The sequence below is a fragment of the Elaeis guineensis genome, chromosome 4 (assembly GCF_000442705.2).
Source record: "Elaeis guineensis isolate ETL-2024a chromosome 4, EG11, whole genome shotgun sequence".
Lineage (NCBI taxonomy): Eukaryota > Viridiplantae > Streptophyta > Magnoliopsida > Arecales > Arecaceae > Elaeis > Elaeis guineensis.
The window spans coordinates 138,135,092-138,152,449 of NC_025996.2; the positions used below are offsets into that span (position 1 = coordinate 138,135,092).

A 17,358-nucleotide genomic window follows, 5' to 3' on the forward strand; every position below is an offset into this window, starting at 1 on the left:
GAAGGATATTCTGATTCTAGTTTTTAGTCAGACTCTGATGATAGTAAATTCACTTTAGGATATGTTTTTACTTTGAATGGTGGAGCAGTGAGCTGGAAGAGTTTCAAGCAGTAGATTGTAGCTGACTCAACCACTAAGGCAGAATACATTGCTGCAAGTGAAGCCGTCAAAAAAGCTGTCTGGATGAAGAAGTTCATCACCGAATTAGGTGTTGTTTCTGAGATTGAGAATCCAATACCACTTTACTGTGACAATACTGAAGCTGTTGCTCAAGCAAAGAAATCAAGGTCTCATCATAAATCCAAGCACATTCTAAGGCGCTTCCACCTCGTTCGTGAGATTGTCGAAAGATAAGATGTTGTCATTGAACGAGTAAATACAAAGAACAACATAGCAGACCCGTTCACTAAGGCTCTACCACAGCAGCAGTTCGATCGCCACCTCAATTGTATGGGGTTAAAATATAAAAGCGATTGGCTTTAGTGCAAGTGGGAGATTGAAAGGAATATGTCTTGTAAGCCAATCGACTTATGTATATAAGGGATTTTTCTTGTAATCTTTGAGACTTATGTAAATGATATTTTATATTAATAAAAGGTATTTTTTGTTTCATCATGTGCTGCATCTTATGTTTTTGATTAAGATCATGATGAATCCCATAGATCAGGACAATGATTTTAGGACTATGATGAGATCATATCTATGAGACCTAAAACCCTAAAATCCTGATCTAGAACATTCCTAGTTACAGGGACATTGAATCGGGATCGATGTTCCGGAAGAACTAGCACATCCTATGTATGCTCAGTAGAGAGGATAGCTGATCTCATAAGCTACTTGTGTGAGATACTAATATAAAGGTGTGGGTGCTCATTAGAGAATGAGTTCACTGAATTGATCCGATATGAAGAACATCTTATGGAATTCTAATGTCAAAAGATGTTACTCTAGTGGGGTTGTGCATGTGGTCCTCAGACCCGAGACCACCATGGTACCTTGTGCATACGAAACCATAGTTTTGGTTTATACTCATTCATGACTTAGTCATGTACAGGGTATTCTGGATATGGTGGATTATGTATGGAGATTATGAGTAGGTCAACATGGAATCGATCACTCCTAGTAAAAGGAGATCGCATCCTACTTGTTCCGATCGAGAGATAATTCAAGAAGACTTTGATCAAAGTAAAATAAAAATTAGAAAAGATTTCTAATATTTCATTAATTGAATCATCATCTTATGATAGAGAGAAATATGAATATGAAATTGGATTTGACTTGGTTCCATATCCATAATCATATTCGGGATGCTGGATGATCGAAGGATTGAATTGCATGGTAACTTGCCACTGAAGGATATTTTTGGTATTTTCACTAGAAAATTTTATATCTTCCGAGTAGGCATGACACATTGCTAGACGTCAATCATGTCTTGTAGATTTTTATGAATTAAAGAGTTTAATTCATAGGTCAATTAGAAAGGGTTCTAATTTGACAACTTGGATATGCATCGGTTTGACCTAATTCGGTTAGATAGACTCTAATTAATTCAGGTCAACATAAATCCAGACCTACTGTTGGCTAGATGTGGAACCCAAAGGGTCACACACATCAAGAAATCAGTCAAGAATTTTATTTGATTTAATTATGGGATATTGGATCCTAATTGGGTGCCTAATTGACAAGCTAGCACTTGTTGGCTAACCCAAGCTTCTAACCTAATGTATTTGGGTTTGAAACCTTGTCAATAAATCAACCAAAATTAAGTGGGACTTAATTTGGTGCCTATTTTAATCAACTTTAATTGGGAATTTTTTTATGATTTTAACATTTTTTATCAAGAGTCCCAAGTTGGTAGGACTCTTGGTGTAAGGCGCCACATTGTTTGGCACACGAATTGTGCGTGTACAAGAAGTCCTTCTCCAAAGGGATTTTACTCCGAATTTCCACGCCATTTTAATCCTTATTTGATGAGGTTTAATGGCTAATTTTATGAGATTTTAATAAGATTAAAATCTATGGCTTATGGGGCGTGGAAATCAGATCATGCATTTTGGTTTTAGTGCATGAGGACTTGTTACGTGTGAGAGGATTAGAGTCCTTCTCATGGAAGGATCTAATCCTAATTTTTGACGCCAACTAACCTCTTTCCTTTATCTTGTTGCACGCCATTTTTGAAGAATTTTAGTGGGATTAAAATACCTAAATGGCGTGGAGATAAAGTGGATAATGTTTGGCGCATGGTTTTGGTGCACTGCAATTGTTCTTGGTGTGCAGATGGGCTAAGAGTCCTTCTGCACGTTAATCACCTTTTTGGGATAAGGATTAGAGGGCCAAGATTTAATCCCCACCTTTGGTTGAGTGATCTGACCAAGTCAAAATACATTTAGAGGGCCAAGATGGGGTCTTGGTGGCGCCAATTCTAGAAGGCTGAAAATTCTTTGTAACTTTTCACGTATCAATTCTCTCCCGAGGTTTTAAATTAAATCCAAGGCCTTAATCAGATTGTGGCATGGGATTTGGATGGCTAGCATTACGTTTGACCTGGTCAAACAACTATAAGGGAGTCCGGTTATTGAAAAGAAGTCATACGATGCTTAAACGTTGTATGGATTCATAACGCGTAACAACGGTCCTTCTGATTAAAGGACGTATTTGAAATGTTAATAATCAGATTCAAGGCTTTTACAAATAGTCATATTAGCGTCTATTCGTTATAAATACCCCCCCTTTTGGTCTGGAAAAAGATCAATCAGAAGTCTGATAAAGTTTCTTCCTTCCCTTCTTTAAGACAAGGTCTTGTAGTTTTAAGACAAGGGGTCTTCTTTAAGATAAGGTCTTGGACTTCAAGACAAGGAGTCTTTTTTTAGGACAAGGGTTTAGGAAGATCCCTTTGAAAGGCTAAGAGAGGGGTTTAGGCCATTTAAGAGAGAATTGGTGAAGGAGTGCTGGGAATTGGTCCTAGCAAGGCAAGATAGTTCTCGGGAGGAGAATTTGATAAGGCAAGGTTTTGCCGGAGTGTTTTCTTGATCTTGATTTCGTGTGGATCACCTGTTGGAGGGCGAACATTTGGGTGTCTCGTGGAAAAGAAAGGATACTGGCTTCTTCCATTCTTTACCGACCTAAGGTTTCATATCTAAACCTCACTTATAGGCATATATATTTGATTGAATACTGGAGATCCTAGGCTTTTGATTTTCGGGATTATTGGATTTCATAAAATTTTGAAATTCAGTCTTCCGTTGCATGACCCGAAACCCAACACCCCATCCCGATGTCATGTGGGACATCCTGTCGGGACTTGAATCCTTGGTTGGCATTGACACTGAGGTAGTCAAGAGCCATGGTGAACAAGGGGATTGTGAGCCATGGTGAGCCAAGTCCAAGCAAGGGGATTGTGATCAGCAAACAAGGGGACAGTTTGATGGAGGTGAGAGAGAAAGAGAGAAATAGAGAGGCCAAAGGTCAGCTCATGATCAAGAGAAAGAGGGTACCGGGACTATTTGATAAATGGGAGAGGCAATTTGGTCTGGGTGAACCGGGTCAATACCACCTGAAACTAGGCCGAACTAGTCGGTTCAGCTAGGTTTGGTCCAGTTTTGATTGGGTTCATATCTTGTCCTGTTTTAGGAGCCCAAACCATCCTAATTCTAGGCTGATTCAGTTTTGGTACTCCCTGAACACTATTCGGGATGGTTCAGCAGATGAGACCATGCTTAATGGTATTTATATTTGCATGAGTTAGAGATATTGGAAGTTGAATAATGAATTGTAAACTTCTTTAAATTTAGTGCATTTTCATGTTTACTTGTTTATTTAAGAAGAGTTAATGTGTTGATTGCAGCATTATTACTAGTATATCTACTCTGTTCTGTATTTTTCAATATTGTGGTATACACAAACCCATATGAGGCCCTTATACTTTTTTCTTTGGGTTGTAAGTATTGATATTTGATATTGACATTTGTTTTTACAAACAGTAGTTCATAGTTTTGGTTTGTTATTGAACAGATGGCAGCATTCAACATCCAGGAGGCTTTAATTTGGAAGGAAAAGATTGAGCTAGTCATTGATCAAGTAAATTCAATAATTTATTCATATTTCAACTCATCTTCTTGGCATACTAAGAAACCAGTTACTAATTACAACATGTAACAGTACTTTTCACCATTTGATAATTCTGATAGAAAACAGATATAAAATATCATGGTATGTCATTTTTTTTTCAGAAACTTTATATATCTCCAACAAGAGAAAACAAGTTAACTAACAGATGATGAAATTTCTTGTTGCTCTCCCCCCCCCGCCCCCCCCTTTCTTTTTTTTTTTATGACTAAAAAGATGCTCATTCAGGTAACCACTTTGTTGAGTGCCATTTCAATGATTTGGTGCCTGTTCATGGTGTCAATTTGCCAATACACAATATATGATACATCTAAGTTTGATGGTTACCTTTTGAAAAGGAAAGTGTCATACTGAAACGTGTGATTGTGCATACTTGTTAATTGCAGCAACAAGATCTAATGACAGCAAACACCAATAAAATCTATACTTCATTTCAATATAAGTCCAGCGTGGATAATGGAAGGAATGCCTCCTCCTCTGATCGTGAAAGTCAGTAAGTGACAGATTTCTACAGTCTCTCTAGTGGTATTGGTTAAGTTTGCATGGAATGATAGAAACTTGTTTCAAGTCTTCATGCTAGTTTCTGCTTTCTGTGACTTTTCATGAAATTCTACTTTTAATTTCTGAGAATGCACCTTTTGTTAGGAGTATATAGCGTATCCTATTCTGTTTTTGCTACAGTTTTTGCCTGCTTTGGTTTTTGTTATTTGTCAATGAACAGAAGTTTTGGACATTTCAGAAATGTGATTGGAGCATTTATGAATTATGATATTTGAACTTATGTTTATCAAAGCCTGTGACCAGAATAACTGTGCTTGTTTTAGACTTCAAGCTTAACATCTGAAATTCCATCAAGTTTTGTGATGTCTATAAATCACCATTAAGTACGTTCCTTATTTGGGGTTCCCTTGTAAAAAATTATCCAAATTACCATTCCTCTAACCATATCTTCATATCAATGAACTATAAAAAGAGTTTAATGCTAAATAATTAACCATGATTATCATCTTATTGTATTTGCATTCAAGATGTGTGGTTCATAACTCTATATATTCTAGTACTTGTCAAACATATCTGTTTATTCCTTTATTCTGTTTGTGACCTTGGTTCTTTCAAGAAACTTTCATAAAAAATATTATGTTGTGCCGGATCTTGATGAAACCAAAGAAGAACAAAGAGATTTGAGAAGATAAATAGAAAAGGAAAAAATATAGCATGCATAGATTTACATGGACCGGCCAAAAGCCTATGTCCATGGGTAAGGATGGAGAAAAGATTTCACTATCATTGAAAAGATAGAGTACAAGAATAAAGCTGCATGTCAATAAAATCCTCATCCCAATACACCCTAGTCTCAAACTTTCTTAACGAGATGAGAGATAGATACACATCAAAAATTGGATTGGGTCCCAAGACCCATGCACGTGGGGCTCGTGACCCGTGCTCTCCAGTCTCATATCTTATGCAGTTAGGATGCGTGATTAGCAAGAGCTATGGTTGGTGCTGTACCTCCCATGCTCGTTATAGATGCTTCTTCAAATTTCTTGAATGAAATCATGGGGTGGGGTAGATCAAGGAATTCAAGGCACACTTAATAAATCTCCATCTTGACTTGGATTCCATTATGCCATACAATATAATAGTAAAATGCCTCTCTGCCTTCTCCATGTTAAAGGACAAATTCAAGTGCTGCATACACCAATCAAGTCCAAGCAATGCTTGAACTTGGCCACTAGAAGAGGTTTAATCTCCTCTTGCATAGCAACTAACCACTTGGTGAAATTAATACGAGAAACAACTTCTGAATATGAGGAAGGCTCACCAATATCAACTGTCTTATCTGCCATTGACAAAGCATAAACAACTAGATCTGCATAGTCATATCTCTGAGGTGGTCTAATCTCTCTCCCCTATCTGCCCTTAGCAATAATATACTTCTCGTCATATGGTGTTTCTTTCATCTCATTAATACCAGGCACGTTCTAAACCAAGCTGAGAAGAAGAACTATGCTGCAGAGGAACTGAACCATCACTCTCTAACTTTACCTGCTTGATGTTGGTTTTCATCTTACCTAAATCACACAAAATAGAAGACTAATTTTTTGGATGAAGCATAGGAGACTCATCAAAGGCAACATCTTTGCTAATCATGAATTTAGGTGACTTGGGATCTGGATACCACAAACAATATCCTTTAACCGCAGATGCATAGCCGAGAAATATGCACTTTTTAGCTCTAGATTCTAACTTTCTATCAACATGAACATATGCAGAGCATCCAAATACTCTTAAGATAGAGTAGTTAGCAGGGTTACTAGACCATACCTCCTTTGGGGTCTTTCCCGCAATAGCTATGGATGGAGAACAATTCACTGAGTAACATGCTGTAGAGATTGCCTTTGCCCAAAAGTCTTTTGACAAGCTAGCATTGAGAGCATACAGTGAGCTCTTTCCAAAAGGATATTCTGTTCATGCACCAGCCACTCCATTCCATGTGGTGTATGTCTAACTACCCTGTGTTTGATGATATTCTCAATTTTGCAGAACTCATCAAACTCAGAAAACAAAACTCCAATCTGTTATATGTTCTGAACCTCATGATCTTCTTTCCGGTCTACTTCTCTCTTATAGCCTTCCACTACTTAAAGTGCTTAAGCACTTCATCTTTGTGTTTTGACATAAACATCCAAACCTTTCAAGCATAATCATCAACAAAGGTAAGTATATATCGAGCACCACTCTTAGAAGGAATACATGAAGGTCTCTAAAGGTCCTTATGAATATAATCCAAGTTACCCTTGGTCTTGTGAATTGCAGTACTGAAACTTACTCTTTTCTGCTTGCCAAATACATAATGCTCATAGAACTCCATCTTTCCTGTACTCTGGCCACAAAGAAGACTTCTTTTACCCAACACAAGCAAACATCTCTCACTCATATATCCCAGCCTCATATGCCATATTCTAGTGATAGCGGAATCAGTCATGGAAGATGAAAAAACAACTGTTGCACCTATAACAGTCGTACCTTGAAGTACACACAGGTTTCCAGACCTCTTATCTTTTCATTTCAACAAGAGTTCCTTTACTAACTTCTATAACTCCACCTTTAGCTGTGTACTTGCACCCATTAGCATCAAAGGTGCCCAAAAATATGAAATTCTTCTTCAAATATGGAACATGCCAAACATCAATCAAGGTTCTCGCCACACCATCATGCATTTTAATTTGGACAATCCCTTTTCCAACTATTTTACAAGGGGCATTGTTGCTGATTAGTACAACTCCACCATCAATTGATTCATATGTGGAGAACCAATCCCTGTTGGGACACATGGTAGGAATAATCTGAATCTAGAATCAATTTATATTGTTGGATCTAATTCCATCGATCACTAAGAAAATGTCTTCAACACCTTCAGAATCATGCTCTGCTACACTAGCTTCTGCAGATTTTTTCTTCTTTTTTTGATCTTTTTGTTGCTTATTTTGCAACATATAACAATTAGTCTTAATATGCCTTTGCTTGTGACGGTAATGATGTCAAACACTTGGTTCAAAACTTGGATCAAGACTTACATATACTATTGTCCGATTCCCTTTCTTTAGAACCCCCTCTAGCAAACAAGCTTTCTTCCTGACCTTTACAAAGAAAGGATACTTTAACGTCTTCAATAGAAATCATATCTCTACCATAGAGGAAGGTATCTCTAAAGTGCTTATATGAAGGAGATAAAGAAGACAATTATGGGAGAGCATGATCTTCATCATTGCTTTGGACATCAATATTCTTCAGATCCATAATAACAAAGTTAAACCTAGAAAGATGAGATTTAATGGGTGTACCTTCTGCTATAGGCGGCATAAATAAAGTGGCTTCAAATACAACTTGTTGGAAAGGGATTTTGTCATATACAAGGACTCCAACTTGAGCCACAGCCCAATTGAGCCACATCCCAGCAACCATCTTCTGATTGAAGACTTCTTACAAAACCTCATTAGACAAGCACAACTGAATCACAATAAGGGCACTTTCATTCATATCCTCCTGCTCATCTATCAAAGTATTGTGCATCTTCTCCTTTCCCAGTAGTGCCTTCTGCAGCCCGTTTTGTGTCAAGGACTCAAGATAGCATGCATCTTAATTGGCCATAAAACAAAGCTGTTGGAGGGATTGGACTTCTCAATCTTGAATTTCGTCAACATCTGAGGATCCAATAGAACAATCTGTGGCTTTGATACCAGTTTGTTGTGATGGATCTCGAAGAAATCGAAGAACAAAGAGATTCAAGAAGATAGAGAGAAGAGAAAGAAAACAGAACATGCATAGATGTATGTGGATCGGCCACAAGCCTATATCCATGGGCGAGGATTTAGAAAAGATTCCACTATTATCAAAAAGATGGAGTACAATAAAAAAAGTCATCTCTTAATAAAACCCTAATCTCAGTACACCCTAGTCTCAAACTTTTGTAACAAGACAAGAAATAAGTACACATTGAAAACTGTCTCGGATCCCAAGACCTATACAAATAGGACCTACGACCTGTGTGGTTGGCATGTGCGCCTTGCACGGTCCGGCAACCCGTGCGCTCCAGTCTCCCATCCTGTGCAGCCAGGATGCATGACCAGCAAAGGCTATGATCAGTGCCTTACCTGCCATGCTTGTTACCAATGCTTCTGCAAATTTCTTGAATGGAATCATGGAGCGGGGTGGATCAAGAGGCACCCTTAATAGTTAACTTACCACTAGACCCCAAAAGCTTAAGCTAATGGGGCAAGAGTCAACAAATCATATCGGCCTTAGCACCCACCTTCATATGCAGCCTGGACCATGCATGTGGCGGGATAATACGGTCAACAAAGACCAGAACTGGTGTAAGAGATAACCAGGGATAACCAACATTATAACTGAACTTGGAGTGCTTCTAACTCATGATCTCTAGCAAGCTTAGCTTTGATACCATGTTGACTAGCCACGAAACCCAAAAGCTTAAGCTAACAGGGAAAGGATCAACAATGTATATCAGGCTTAATGAGTTCACCTTGTATCTTCTGAAATAGGTATCCTAGCTATAGTATTCAATGAGGACTCTTTTTGTGAAGTGGAGTCACTATTTCTCTTCTCCTAGAGCTGAGTAACAAGAAACCCTGTTAGTATGTGAAACAAGCAGTTATAGATCTGACAAATATCTTAATAATAATTTGAGGCCTGATCCGGACTAACTCCAGTTAAGTCTAAGCCATCTATCTGTTTGTTTCTTTCAATTGGTAGTGCTTTACCACCACAATGAATGTAAGATTGATGCAGCTATTTTTACACAAGAAAGTGAAAAATCCAGAGTCCATGTTTGCTAATAATGAATTAAAGTTTGTTTTAGCCATAACCATAAAAACATTTCTTGTATCAACAGCAGCTTTTTTCAGATTTTTAGTTATTGCTAAAAGTTGATCTATCCTCTTTGAGAATAACAAAAAAAAAGGACCTAGTGTCCTCTCAGATAACTGATAACAGCTGCAATTTTTTAACACTTTAGATCATGGTTCGCCATCTCAGTAGCGGACCCCCTACGAGTATCATCTTTTTACCATGTTTGTATGCGGTTTGGAACGGTAAGGTTTGGCATACTGAAGGTCGGTACAGTATGATACAGCATACTGGTTTGGTATTAGTATGGTACAGTACCGACCAGTACGGTGAATCTTGCTTTAGATCCTTAACATTATCACTCTCCATTGACAACTACCTGAAGAAAGAACCCTATGAGGCATTGTACTTCGTCTAGAACTCAAATAAAGATTTCTAGCAGTTCGCTGACACTTGATTAAATATCTAATCAATTGGATATTGCCTAGATCCATAAGATTAAAGTACTGCTCTGGGGTTTTGATGGCTGTTGCTCAAGTGATTGTTAGTATCTGTAAGTTCTGCTGAAGTCCTTCATAAACCTGAATGCTATTCATGGAGCCTAGATTTGGAGTATTAGTCCCACAAGCTCCTTACTCTGTACTTTATCTTTTTCTATTAAAATGCGTCAAAATGTAATTTCTACATTGGTCTTCATCCATCTGATTGATCTGAACTGCCAACCCATAGTTATGAACTCTGTCAAAATTTCTAGTCAATATAGCTTCTGTAGTTATCCAGATTCTAGGCTGACAAGTAAGAGGTAGCATGCTGTGTGCTTCAACCTCATGTTGTTGATATCATATGCTTCGGCTTTTTAAGAATCTCCTTATCGATCATCACTTTGAGCTGAAATAATATTTGGTGCAGTAAGTTATGGGCACTTCTGACTATGCTGCTTTGCTCCCAACATTTTGTGTCGAACCTTACCTCTTGCATTTGATAAATGATAATGTCTCAGTTCTAGGACATGCTTGCTTGTACTTTTATTTACAATCCTTCCATCGCTTAAATCAGAAACTTCATAAATAATGAATGATTCACATCCTTTCTTAAAAGAATTTATGATCTTTAAGGAAATAACTTAATTTTCTAAGAATGCACTTATAATCAAAGTTTAAGATAATATTCTCCAGACAATGAGCTATCTTTAACTTTGTCCCCCTTCTCTCTCTCTATCTGAAATACCTCAGTTTCCTATTTTTCTTTAATTCATCAGGCCCTTGAGTAATGGTTATCTTCTTTGCCATTTGTTTGGAATGTGATGTGCAGTCTCCTACTTGTCTTTGGAGTAACGACTCATCTTAAACCATCTCTTAATGCCTTTCTTTGTTTATCATAATTTTTAATATTTAGGGACAGATATTGGTCTTCTTTATACCTGCTTTGCTTAGGATATCGTCAAAGTCTTTATCTTGTGATTTCAATGTTTTTCAGTATGATCTATAAAAAAAGAAATATTGAGCAAAGTTTGCTTATGTTGCTTTAACCAGCATTTTCTGTTAAAAACTTTATGGTTGTAAGTCCTAACATGTTCTTGTAGGTGTAGCCCTGAAGAAGAAGAGGAGAACCAGTCGGCATTATTACGAAGAACAACAATTGGAAATGGTCCAAAAACTGACACTAATGTCACTTCTGGGTTAAATATTTTATTATGTTGTTCAGTGGCATATTTAGCTGGCCATGACTGTAGCTTTCCTTTGGCAGGTCTACCTGAATCAGTACTTGACTGGACTCGAGAGCTTGATTCAAGGTTGTCAAATCAGAATAACTCTGATCAAATTTTCTCCAGAAAACATTGGCGTCTTGTCCGATGCCAGAATGGCAAGTTTCATTTATCTCTCTTTTTATTTATCTTCCTTTCAGCAACTTAGTTTTGTATCCAGTATTTCAATTCTTTATTGCAACATTCTGCTCATCAAGTGAGTTAGAGCCATAAGAGGCACAAACCCATTGTGTAAATTTATGTTACTGATACTTTATGCTCTTGAATTCCAGGGCTTCGCGTTTTTGAAGAGCTTCTAGAAGTAGACTACCTTGTATGTAGTGCATGTCTTTGTGTTTGTATTTTGCGATCCCATGGCAGAAACTTTAATCTAGAATTGAGCTTTTCTCATTCATGTAAATTGTATTTTGCACAGCCAAGGAGCTGTAGCAGAGCAATGAGGGCAGTTGGTGTGGTGGAGGCCACATGCGAAGCAATCTTTGAGCATGTAATGAGCATGGATGGAACACGTTTTGAGTAAGTTCTTATGTCTATAGAACCTTTGTTTTGGATTGTTAGATCTCCTTAGTTATCCTTGTTCTCTTGCTTTGTAGGTGGGATTGCAGCTTTCAATATGGTAGCTTAGTTGAGGAGGTGGATGGACACACTGCAATACTGTATCATAGACTACAGCTGGGCTGGTTCCCAATGTAATGCCCTCTACAAGGAAGAAGAATAACATGAATTGCATTGAAGTAATTGTGGCTGATCATCTCATTTCTGTTGCATGTTGGACAAAATTATCATGCTTGATAATTGGAAATACAGCTTAACAGACATCATGTGCTCGTTAGAATGTTTAGCATTAGATAGAATCACTGGCTAGCTTTGTTATAAAGGGATTTTATATGATCATACTGCCATAGTATACATGAAATATACATCCAACAAAGAAAGTTGCTTTAAAATTGTAATATATTTCTCTAAATATACTAAACCTTAATAGTTTCTTATAGGTGTTTATATTTAATCTTGCCAGTATAACTTACTCTCTTTATTGGCATCGAGTTGGGTGACTATTTCTTTGGATGCTTCATTAGTAATAGTGGTTGGAGAAGTAAGTCTCTGGTAGTTTATGATACAGGTTCATAGAAGCTATCTTCAACATGCCTGACAGAAGATAACCTTTCTATTACTCTTGCATTTCCATCTGTCATGAGTAACTTCTGGTTGCAAACCTAATTCCTATAAACTCTCATTGTTCAAACATGTTAAAATGAATTAAGCATCTGAAATTCTTGGCCACGTAAAGTAAATATTAAAGATGGCATTGTAAATTTGTAGTAGACTTACAATTTATATATGCCAATTCTTCCGCAATAGTATTCATGCAATGAAGACTAGGAACTATCATACTTGCAATGTTACTTATGCATGTGAACCAGGTTTCAAGTGTCTGAGTGTCCAAAAGTATCTGACACAGGATTTTTTTTTAAAGGATTAGTCATAAAGACATGTCTATATGTTATATGTGATTGTGTAAATATGTATTGATTTGTGTATGTTAGTTTGGAACTATTGCTCTTTTTGTTTACAAATTGATAGAATCATTTGCTAATTGATATATTAGACTTGGTTGTTTCTCCATAAGCAATGATGATGCTATTATGATTTAATGGTATGAAGTGTCATGGGATGTTCTGAAGTGCTTGGGTAATATCAGTGTTTCCTATAACATTTGACATGACAAAATCCAAATAGACTTGTCCATGGGCTGGGCAGCCTGCCCAATCCACTCAAGCCTGCAGCCTTTGGTGGCTTGGGCCAAGGTTCTATGCACGGTGGGCTAGGATAGGCCCGTTTAATAAACATGCCAGGCTCAAGCTTGGGGATTAAAGCCTAGTCTGAGCCCGACTTAGCCTGATTTTTTTATACTTCTGTTGTTTGTTTATGTTTAATGTATTTGTAGAATTAATTGACAATTATTATTGATATGTGAAATTAATGGATAGTAAGCATGTTGTAGGTTGTTGGCATTATTTAACTATTCATATTTAGAATTTTTTAAAGCATTTTCAAAGAAGTGCTTTTTGGCCCTCTAAAAGCAATGCCAAATGGGGCCTAAGTGAATGTATCATTATGTATCTATGACTATGATTCGTGTTCTTTTTGTGGGGTCTTTACTATTATTCATCATTTCTGCTAGTTGTGATTAGCAATTTCTAGTTTTAACTTTAAATACTTATATATTGTTAGCATTGTCTTGTTAATGTATTTATTAATGTTTAATTAGTTATAAATTTGATGACTTTTGGACTTATCTTTTATGAAATATTGATTTGATGATGAAATTTATGCTAAAAGGGGATGTATATAAGATATAATTATCTATGCATGTTCATGTAGATATATATAAGCCTAGGAATGCATGTTTGGAGCATTGGAGAGCCTTCCTCCCTGGGTTGCTACCTAATCACCTAGGCCACTCCTAGGCTAGGGAGGGGTTTCCATTGGCCCTACCTAGGCCTATTGACAACCTTGGTATGTGTTTTATTTTTGTGTCATATAATGATTCTTTTTAGTTTTGGTTTGGGCTAATATCATTTTTATGTTGCTCAATGGCTAGCCAAAAATTTATATAGGGGTTGCACTCCAAGCCTAGCCCAACCCAACAAACTAGAAATCAAGATTTGCAATCTTGGTACTAGGTACCGTATTGGTACATTATCAGTTCAGTAGGGCATGGGTTGGTACACACCACAGTCCGCCTCGGTGTAGGGGCAGTATTGAATCAAATGAGTTTCATACTGGTTCTAATCTGATAACGTATGGTATGCCCCGAATCGGGCAGCTCAAGGTGGTGTGCCAGTCCATGCTGGAAACCCATGCTCGGGCCTGCTTAAAACTAACTACCGAGATGGGTCTAGATTTGCCAGGTTTTACTGTGTTTGTATGATTGTCACATTATGATAATTAGATTTAACTGAATGCTATAGAATAAAGAAAGTGCATGCATGTAGCATGAACGTAGCAATGATGAGCTGGTTGTGACTTGTGAGGTAACTCTAGGAAGAATTTTGATCAATACTTTGATGGAAACCTAAAGATTGCACTCAGGGGCAAACCAGTACATTTCCTTTCACGCGGACCAATAAGTGTATAGATGTTAGAACAAAATAATATAAAATATTTTTTTAAAAAAAATGGAATCTTTGTAGGTAAAAAATATTTATTAATTGAAGTGGTGGTCATGCTAACTTATTAACTGGAATTTTTCCATAGTTGTTTATGTACTAATTATTTCTTTGAAACATAGAAGTATCTATCTTTTATATCATAATAAGGGAAGAAGAATTTGCTCATGTCATGTTTTATACAATACAATGATATCTAAAAGAAAGCATTATATACAAAATGGAAAGTAGGGAAACTGCTAACTCTCTTTTTCCTTCCCTCTCACTAATCATCCATTTATTATGTTACAAAATGATTCAGATGTAGGATCTTAATTTTATGATAAAGTGATTCTGTAAAAGGGGATGGCTTTTTGTAACTAGCGGCTGGAACAGAGAAGAAAGAAGAAAAATGTGAACAGAAAGCATTAACCGCATATGATCCAATGCCGATAGAAAATAAACCCTCAAATGGTATTTAACATACAGAAAACTGCCAAATAGAATGTGTCCCAGGTAGAAATATCACATTATGAATAGGTAATATTTCACCATGTAATGAAAACATATTTGATGGGATGGTTAAGGAATTATCTATGGTTAAACTCTTCATATCTTATCAATGTATATAACCCTTTTGGTGTGAATAGTTTATTAATATGGTGAGGATATTCTTATTTGGACATCTTGATGGGGATTTTTTGGTTTTGTGCTCTCAATTTTCTGCCATGGATATTGGCAGGAATCATTTGAAACTTAAGCATAAGCTCATTAATGCATACCTTTGATTAATTTTTATTCGATGGAGAGATAAGCCAGTTTCTCTTTCCATTGTGCAAGCAAGATTGGTTGGACACTTTTTTATAGGTTGTATATTCGCCTGTTCAGCCTTATTTCTTGCATCTAACCAGGAAATTTTGGGGTGTGTGTGTGTATTAACGTACTGTATTGGCAGCGATCTCATTTCAGTGGAGAGGGAGGATTTGCCTTCTTGTACTTGTTCATCTAGGGTACAAACTGTATCATTGATGATAATAGGAACTGAACATTGTGGCAAGAAAAGGTTTCATTAAGAGGGAGGAAAGTTGGCAGAAATTGGAAATTTTCATTTGATTATGATCTTCAAAAAAAAAGAAAAAAAAAAAGAAAGAGAAAAAAAAGAGGCAAAGTCCCATCATTGAGTTGAAAATGGGAAATTCATGGAAAATTGCAATCCCTCCACATAGTATTTAGCTGTTTATTATGTCCTGAATTCCTTTTGTGAAGAATTAAATTTGCAATGTAATACAAGATGTCAGAGGCAATTGACGTAAGTGGCCAGGTGCAGTACTCTCTCTTTATACATGCATGCATGTATACATGTGCGTAGTTATAATGCATGTTCAGAGGAACATGGCTACTAAGGATTTGAGATTTGAGATTGTTTATTGGGAGTCTAAATTCTAAAATGACTTGAAAATAATTGATGCATAATTACCATTTTTGCTAATGCATCATAACTCACCTAGGTCTCTTGGCTCAAAAGTATCTCTTGTCCTCCTTGATCCCTTGAATTTTCCTAGAAGATAGAATCCAGATATACTAAGAACATTTTTTGGAATTATTTTTAATTCTTTCTTTCTTGCTAAATTGGATTTTCTCTAGTTTGTTTGACAATTAGCATGAGTGCTTCTATTCTCACACACACTATTCTTTTCTACTCCTTTTCTTATTCTCAAATTCCAGCAGTGTTAGAATTCTTTTTTATAGAAGTCTAGCATGTTTTAAGTCTTTGTAAGAGAGAAATCTAATTAGGGTTATTTTGGAATTGAAAAATTAGAAAATTAAGCCTTTATATAATAGTGGTAGCAGTAGTAGTAGTTGTTACTTTATCATTATCAAAGTCCAGCAATGTTAGAATCCCTTCTTCTATAGAAGTGTAGGGTCTCCATCCTACTCTGCCCCTAGTTGCATTAATAGTTGGATGAAGAAGCCAATCAAGTGGCAAGGTTCTATATAAAAGAAAAGAGAGAAGTCTCCATTAAGCAGAGCATTAATTATTTGCATTTAAGCACATCTGGATAGAAAATTCAAAGAAAAAGTTTGAAAGCTTAGTTTAATTGATGGAAATGTTGACATGAATCCAATGGATACCTTTATCAAAAAATGATACAAGGTTCTTGAAGTTGGCTAATGAGATATCTTGTGTCAGTTAGGGTTGTATCTCTTGAATAAACAATTTAATATTAAACTTTGAAAATATTTGTTGTTAAAATCTGACAATCCATGATTTGGATCTTATGATTCAGATCAAAATAATTTTAAATGATCTGCATCCATCCTCGGACTAGGATTACTTAGGACAAGAAGATCTAGATTTGCTTATGCATCATACAGTCTCTTGGATCATAATGTCCAAGGTGATCATGTTTGTACATATTGAGTCATGTTCCAATTTTTTATAATTTGTTGTTGGTCTATATGGCTTTTAGAATTACTCATCTTTAATAAGTTTGAGCATATAGATTTGGCAAGCTTGGTAGGGTTTTTGACTTCTAGAAACTAAAGAAACAAAAAGTTTGGGGTTTATGGAATTTAGATCAAGAAGCAAAAAGTAATTTCATATTTTTTTAACCATTTGTTAAACTCCAATTTTCTCCCCTAAAATATCCTACCAAAAGGGATGGTTAACTTGTTAGTTTGTGTATGGATTACATGATATCTTTGTCATTAGACATGCTACATATGGGTTTGCGGTGGTGGAGACTAAATTTTGTGACTATATATATGATTTTTTTTTGTTCTCCGTTTACTTTATATTTGGCTCATTTATCTCAGTTTCACCTTTCATTTATATTTTTTTGAAGAAATTGGAGAAGAATTGTAAGATCTGTGATTTGATCTGTGATCAGAGCTGATCTAACATCTTTGATTTATTACTTGATATGGACCACATTGATATATGATAAA

The 17,358-nt window shown here is 36.3% G+C and overlaps 1 protein-coding gene across 6 annotated transcripts in view; it reads left to right on the forward strand.

The window, feature by feature from the left end:
• LOC105042513 (protein ENHANCED DISEASE RESISTANCE 2) overlaps positions 1-17,358 on the forward strand; it is a 41,634-nt gene that overhangs the window by 13,383 nt on the left and 10,893 nt on the right. For 5 of the 6 annotated variants that reach the window (XM_073256878.1, XM_073256880.1, XM_073256877.1 and 2 more), the window contains 7 exons: positions 4,012-4,077; positions 4,512-4,618; positions 11,075-11,139; positions 11,239-11,355; positions 11,530-11,570; positions 11,673-11,773; positions 11,851-11,946. In XM_073256878.1, coding sequence (XP_073112979.1) covers positions 4,012-4,077; positions 4,512-4,618; positions 11,075-11,139; positions 11,239-11,355; positions 11,530-11,570; positions 11,673-11,773; positions 11,851-11,946 — 593 coding nt within the window. The remainder of the gene's footprint in view (positions 1-4,011; positions 4,078-4,511; positions 4,619-11,074; positions 11,140-11,238; positions 11,356-11,529; positions 11,571-11,672; positions 11,774-11,850; positions 11,947-17,358) is intronic. The other variant, XM_073256882.1, reaches the window with a different exon arrangement.